Genomic DNA, 7687 nt, shown 5'->3' with positions numbered 1-7687 from the left:
TGCCCATCTTCGAATCTTCTTGCTTCCCTACTGCCTGGCACTTGCAGCCCAACACCTTGATCAGAATGGTCCTTTCATTGTCGCAACTCTAATGTAAAGTACGTACCCCTCAGCTCATTTTGCAAACAAGGACACTGAGCCCCAGAGAGACTGATTACCTGCCTTACCCAAGACCACACACCAGCAAACAGTGACATCAAGAGACCAGCACCCAGCACTCCCTCCGAGGATCACAGCAACACACGAGCTCATACACACCAGCAGCAACACAGGCACACAGCAGGTGCCATCTGTATATCCATAATGCCACGGCAAAGTCACCAGCAATATTAACAAACTGTTTGCACAGAAAAGGCATAGTTACAATGTTCCCTCTCAGTTCACTAGAGCTAATTCTAAGACAGCCAAATCAGGAATAAATTACAGTCAGGCAACATAAAAACACAGACTAGACATTAATGTGCCTGCAATGTGCCCAGCGTGTCACATCTATGTACACTCCCTCCCATTTAATCCCAACAACCTTAGAAGCATAAACTTATTCCTGTTTCCCTGTATCCTTGGGCAAACCACTTAACCACCCCTTGCCTCAGTTTCCTCACATGTAAATGAAAATTCACAGTACTTACTTGAATTAGTCAGCTTTCGGTGCAGGATACAGAAACCCGGCTAATTTTTGTATTTTTGGTAGAAATGAGGTTTCACCATGTTGACCAGGTTGGTCTCAAAGTCCTGACTTCAGGTGATCCACCCGCCTTGGCCTCCCGAAGTGCTGGGATTCCAGGCATGAGCCACCGCACCCGGCCCCCTCACATTAACTCTTTACAAGAGGTGCCATTAACCCCATGTCAGTCAAGTACACACTGGCGATCGCAGAGGCTAAGTGACTTTCTCAAGATCACACGGTACAAAAATGGCAGAGCTGAGGTTCCAACTTGGGTCAGAGCAGCCCCCGCTCTCAACCACCAATATTCTTCTCTGCCCGTGAATTACCCTTGGTGCCACGGTGAACCAGACACAGGCTTGGCCCCCAGGGAGCTCCCAGCCAGGTCGGGAAGCGGTCTGGAAAAATCCATCATTCCAGTTCTTTAAACACAGCCAGGTGCCCCCACCTCCCAGCCTGCCACAAGCTGTTCCCTCTGCCCCACACCTTCACTGGGCAAGCTCCTGATCCTTCAATGCAGTTCAGACACCTCTCCTCAGCAATGGGCACTCAGATCATCTGGGAGCTCCATAAAGGGGCTACACAAGAGACGATGTACTTGGTCAAAGCTAATTCTCAACTTCCAGACCAATGTGGATTAGGAGATTAAACCCCTGGCTTCAGAGAGCCCAACTCGATCTCCTGTGGAAAATAAACGCGCCCCAAGCATGTTACTGACTTTCCCTTACACTTGCTGTCCGGGTTTCTAGATAAATACTCTTAATCTACACTAGGCTCATATGATCCCTTAACACGGTCCCACTCTTCTATACAAATGAAAATCGTCCTCAAATTACTTTAGTAAATTTCCTTCAAAGAAGCAAATCCCAGCACTTATTCTCAAAGGCTGGGTGAGTCTGCCAGCCCCTCCCTGGGGTATCTGGCAATGTCTGGAGACATTTTTAGCTGTCACAACTAGGGGAGTGCTGCTGGCATCTCGTGGGTGGAGGCCAAGGAAACTGCAAGGCATCCTCCAATGCACAGGACAGCCGCCCACAACAAAGACGCATCTACCCCAAAACGTCGGCCAGCGGGAGAGACCCTACTCTGACTTCTTCAGCAACAGGTTGACACAATTCAGCACAATACGGGAGAACTAGAGAAAGCTTTAAAAAAAACTTATTTACGGGAGAACTAGAGAAAGCTTTAAAAAAACTTATTTACGGGAGAACTAGAGAAAGCTTTAAAAAAACTTATTTTTTAGAAATGAGAATATTTCTGTTAGAACCACAGAAAGCTACTACTTCCAGAGTGCCAAGAAGTTAGATGCCCTATTTGATCTCTAACCTTATACAGTAGTTTTACCCCCTACTTAAGGCTCAGAGAGGTAACTTGCACAAGGCCCACAGCAATTCAATAGGAGGGCTCACGATGAAGCCAGGCGGCATGAACTCCTGAACCAGCACTCTTGGCTGCAGTGCTACCCCCTCCCCACCCACAGTAACAGCACTCGTGCCCACCCCCATAGCCTGTGAAATGCCTTGTGTGTCTACCCCATCAGACTGTGAGCTCCATAAAGGCAGGGGCTCTCTCTAAAGCTCAGGCTGGAGTCTGGGACACAGGTGCTCATTAGTGTGGGTGAAGGACAAAAGCAAGCCGGGCCTACGGCTTTTGGGAGGCTGTGGTCAGGCCTGGCCAGCCCTCCTGTCACTCCCCTCCTCCCATCTCACCCGGGCCACCTCATCAAGCAGCCAAGGTCATCATCCCTGCCTGTCTCTACCCTTCCCTCCGAGCATGTTCTCCTAGACTACACTGTCCACACGTCCTTCCCTAACCCAGAGGCTGATTCACCGAGGACAAGGAAACCAGAAGGCAAGAGAGTGAGGGGACAAAGTGGGGTAACAGGATGGCTCAGAAGCCAGGGCTGGGAACCCCAGAGGACCAGCTCTAGCCCCAGCCCTGCCCTCCACAAAGACTCACAATGACCACAGTCCTCTGGGTACCTGCTGGGGGCCAGGCCCTGGGCTAAGTGGATGAACATTCGCTGTAACTCCATTTACTCACCTGTAAAATGTTTAGTGAGCTCTAAAGATTCTGGCACAGAAACCCCCGCAAAGGAACTCTAGATGGAAACTCTTCTCTAACATTTTTAAGACTCTAGGACAAAAAAAAAACCCTAGACTCTGTCCATGTCATCACTTGTTTTGAGTCATTTTTCATTATATTCCATTATCTTCCCAAAGGTAGTTCAGAGAGGCTCACAATAACAATGTCACAGCCATCACAAGGATAAGGAGACAGGAACCAAGGAATAAAAGAAGAGACACTTGTTTCCTGCAGCGCAAAGCTGAGTATGATTTTCAAGAAACAGTAGCTTTAGAAATGATCTAGAAATTGCATAACCAACGATGCTTCCTTTCAAAGGGGAAGAGGATCCAACACACACAGCTCAGTCAGCTGAATCACAACGGCGGCAGACACAGCAACGTGGCCATGATCGCCACAAGCAACTGATACTTAAAAGTTTACTACGTGTCTGGATCTGCGTTAAATTTCTCACATGCTAACCCATTTAATCCCCACTGCCACGGAAGGAAGGGTTCATTATCCCCACTTCTTAGGTGAGGCAGAGGAGACAGAACACGCAAGGACAAAGGTGAGTGTGTGGCGTTCGTCAGCAGCGTAATGGGCACACGTGCCACGCTCCTCCACTCACAGTTTTAGGAGTGAGAAAACTGACTGGGAGGTGAAGGAACTTGCTCAAGGCCACAGAGCTGGACACAGTGCAGGTCAGTTGAATTCCAAAGCCACACTCCTTCCACCATGCTGTTTCCCGGCCAACCCCATTTCGAGCAAGGTTTCCCAGATTTGCCAAGAAGCCCAGGTGATTCTGAAAACCCATCCTCAGGCCCTTCTCGCTGAGCTTCTGATTCGGTATGTTCTGGATGGATCGTGAGGACCGCGTGGAACAGGTACCAGGTGTTGTTCATAAGCGGGGACAGTTGAACACACTCGTCTGAGCACAGGGAAGTTCCGCCACACAAATCTAACCACAGCAACACCGTGATACGGCTACAGCCTCAGAAGGGATAGTGACAAGATCTCACCCAAAGTTCCCGGGTTCCTCCCACTGAGGGCAATCGCTTAGTTACTGTGTTCTGAAACCAGGAACTGTGCTCATGGTACCAAGATACCTATCTGTCAGCACATTCGAGAAGAAGGTTTCCCGACAAAACCACAGGCCACGCCACAGACCATCTCACTCAGAACTGGGCTTAGGCTTGTCTGAGATGATCCTCTTTAGTTGATGAAGCAACTGAGGCAGTGATAAGTTAATGTGTTGGCCACAGTCAGAGTCTCCAGCTGACTCCAGCTGGCACACCACACCATCTCAAAGGGACACCCAGTACTGCAGTGTCTGACGTGGGTTCTGCTAGAGACGCACACACACGGGCAGTCAGGGTCAACTGCAGAAATGTTCCCACCTGTCAAGCCCTGGCCCCAGAGCCCTCCAAAAAGCAGCTATGGAGCACATCACAATTCTTTTTTTCGTTTGTTCTTTTGAGATGGAGTCTTGCTCTATCACCCAGGCTGGAGTGCAGTGGTGCGATCTCGGCTCACCGCAACCTCTGCCTCAACCTCCCCAGTAGCTGGGATTACAGGTGTGCGCCACCATGCCTGGCTAATTTTTGTATTTTTAATAGAGATCAGGTTTTGCCATGTTGGCCAGACTGGTCTTGAACTCCTGACCTCAGGTGTTCCACTCACCTCAGCCTCCCAAAGTGTTGAGATTACAGGAGTGTCCCACCGCACCTGGCCACAGATCTCGATTCTCCACATATTCTCCACAGCCCCCGTGCCCTTCCTCCCAGCACGCCACAGTTCAGGAGTTCACATATGCTTGTGTGACGAAGGCGTCCACTCCCACCGCCCCCAGGCCACAAGCCCACCCTAAGTCATTACCCAACATCGTTTCTCTCACCATATTACCCCACATGACCAGCCTAGAACAGGGCCTAGGAAATAGGCACTTGTTGAACAAAAGCCTGAGAGCACAAATGAGAGGCAGAAGCTGAAGGCGCAGGCCCCACAGGGCTTCAGGGAGACACAGGAACTCCAGCACCCGGGTGACAAGGCCCCACGGGGACGGGGTGCATGGCCGGGTTCAGCACGGTGGGAATGCACGGGGCTGCAGTGCAGCGGAGCACACACCTCCACAGCAGGGGCAGGGCCAGGGCACGCACACAAGAGCACAGACATCCAGGAGCACGGGGACACAGCCAGGACACTCGGCATGACAGCACTGCACTACACCAGCGAGGGCTGGCACTAGAAATGGGAGTTACTCACAGGCGTCACCCTCACCACTGCCGTCTGCTTGGCCCAAGAAACGTTCATATGAATGCACAGGGCCCCGCAGAGGCTCAGGCTGCCGATTTGGTAATGCTGGCCACCTGTGAGACAGCCACAGCAGGTCAGAGGCAGAGAAGTGACAACAGACTGCAAAGGAGCCAGGGACAGTGAAGAGCAGAATCTCCAACAGACCAGTCCTTACAATCCCAGAGGACTCCGGGCTTCCGGGAAAAGGCCCAGTTATCTGTGTGAGACGGTGCCCGCCTAACACCACAGAGAGCACACGACACATGTGAGACAGGAACAAGGAGACTGGTCTGGACTCAACCACCACGCTCTTCTAGAGGGCAAAGATGGCATTACCTTGCGAAGAAGCTACTAAACGGCCCCAATATTTTCAATTTACTCCCCTCCTCAGCTTCATGAATACAGTCCTGCTGGTGTAAGCCACTGGTTTCCTTGACAGAGCTCAAGGTGACGTTGGTAAACTGTGGGTCATCGTCATTCTCCAGGGTCACAATGGCACTGGAGCTGCTCGTGACCACAAGGTCCAAGATGTCCTCATTGCTGACAGACAGCGTGGTGGACAGCTCTGTCCCAAGACTGGACACACTGCAGACAGAGGCATCATCGCTGCGGGTCAGGGCTTTGGAGGTCGGGCTGTAGAGCTTTACCGAGTCATAGCCCGTCCTGGGAAACGTGGAGGATTTGCGCACGCTCTGTTCCCGCTCGGCGCTGCTAGGAGCTGGTGGCGCACAGGACGGCAGTGCGCAGGCGCTCTGGAAGGCCCGCTCGGGGATGAGGTCGGAGTCGGACTGCTTCCTCCTCACGTGGACCGCGCTGCAGGGCACAGGCTCCGGGTTCCCGATCTCCAGGGTAGGAATCCCCGAGTCCACGGACTGGAGGCTGTGCCGGTCTTCTAAAGCCCTGAGTTTCAGCTTGGGCCCGTACTCAGGCGCTGAGAGGAGTCGGGGCGCCTTGAGATTGACGTGTTGCAGGTTCTGAAGGGGGTTTCCTGGTCGACCATCCAGAATGCCCATCAAGGCTACGCCATTTGTAGAGGTGGAGAGTTTTCCATCAGTCATCTTGGTCCAAGGAGAAACTAGAAAAAACACAAACCTGGAAATTAAAGTGGATATAAAATTCAAAGATGCCACACCTCTGACACACAGCTGAAATGGTCTCATCTCCCACTTAAAGGAGAAAGCCTTGAAAAGGTTCCACATACCCAAGTTTTGATTCAAGTCCAGAAGCTAGAGGTGGTTTTGGTTTTGTTTTTTGACACAGTCTCACTCTGTCGCCCAGGTTGGAGTGCAGTGGCGCCATCTCAGCTCACTGCAAACCTCTGCCTCCCAGGTTCAAGTGATTCTTGTGCCTCAGCCTCCCAAGTAGCTGGGATTACAGGCGTGCGCTACCAAGCCTAGCTAATTTTTGTATTTTTAGTAGAGACAGGGTTTCCCTATGTTGGCCAGGCTGGTCTCAAACTCCTGACCTCAAGCAATCTGCCCACCTCGGCCTCCCAAAGTGCTGAGATTATGGGCATGAGCCACCACGCCTGGCCCAGAAGCTAGAGTTTTAACATACATTGCCATGATATAACACAGCAGGAAGATAACCCAAACAAAGGATGTACCCGAGGTAAAAATAATCATCACTGCCCCTACCAGTCACATCTTCATCCCCAGGACAGCACGGGGAGCGTGAGAACTGGACTTGGGGGACGGGGGTGTGAATCCATAACCCATACATATGTCAAAGATCTACTTGTTCTGAGACAGCATTAAAATCCTAAGATATCTTCATTAAGACGGAAAACAACAACAAAATAAATTATGCATGCCATCTGCAGCAGCCAGGCCTCTCCACAAATGTTTCAGTCACGCTTACATGCATCTACAAGGCTGGGCACAGTATCCCCTTTACCACGGAAGAAACCGAGGCTTGGCCAGACTAAGAAACGGGTCTAAGATCACCCTGCTGTTTAACCGCAGAGCTGGGATCTACAGGACCCCAAAGGAGACCGCACGTAGGTTAGAAAGGCTTGGTTTAGGATTACACAAACCCAGGTCAGAAGGCCAGCTCAGTGAAGATAATTAATAAAAGAGAGTCAAGACCACAACCTCCGAGGTTTGAGTGAGTAGAGTCAAAACCGTCAGTGCAGCCTGGGCAACATAACGAGACCATGTCTCTACAAAACACTAAAAAAAATCAGCTGAGGGTGGTGGCACATGCCTGTAGTGCAAGCTACTCTGGAGACTGAGGTCAGAGGATCACTTCAGCCTGGGAAGCTTCAGGCTGCGGTGAGCCATGATTACACCACTGCACTCTGGCCTGGGTAACAGAGAAAGACCCTATCTCTAAAATAAACAAAATCTGTTAATCACACGCACACATCTAAGGTCATGTCTAAAGTTCTCTGGCATGGCCAGGCGTGGTGGCTCACACCTGTAATCACAACACTTTGGGAGGCTGAGGCGGGCAGATCACTTGAGGTCAGGAGTTCGAGAGCAGCCTGGCCAACATGGCGAAACCCTATCTCTACTAAAAATACAAAAATTAGCCAGGCTTGCTGGCATGTGCCTGTAATCTCAGCTACTAGGAGGCTGAGGCAGGAGAATTGCTTGAACCCAGGAGGCGGAGGTTGCAGTGAGCCAAGATTATGCCACTGCACTCCAGCCTGGGCAACAGAGC

The 7687-nt window shown here is 51.1% G+C and overlaps 1 protein-coding gene across 1 annotated transcript in view; it reads right to left on the bottom strand.

The window, feature by feature from the left end:
* TBC1D14 (TBC1 domain family, member 14) overlaps nt 1–7687 on the bottom strand; it is a 148297-nt gene that overhangs the window by 120752 nt on the left and 19858 nt on the right. Inside the window, exon 2 of the mRNA XM_012002160.1 lies at nt 5360–6098. Within this exon, the coding sequence (XP_011857550.1) occupies nt 5360–6081 (722 nt within the window). The 5' untranslated portion in view covers nt 6082–6098. The remainder of the gene's footprint in view (nt 1–5359; nt 6099–7687) is intronic.

This window comes from Mandrillus leucophaeus, unplaced genomic scaffold (assembly GCF_000951045.1).
Source record: "Mandrillus leucophaeus isolate KB7577 unplaced genomic scaffold, Mleu.le_1.0 Scaffold68, whole genome shotgun sequence".
Classification (NCBI taxonomy): Eukaryota; Metazoa; Chordata; class Mammalia; order Primates; family Cercopithecidae; genus Mandrillus; species Mandrillus leucophaeus.
This window is presented reverse-complemented; position numbering and strand designations above follow the sequence as displayed.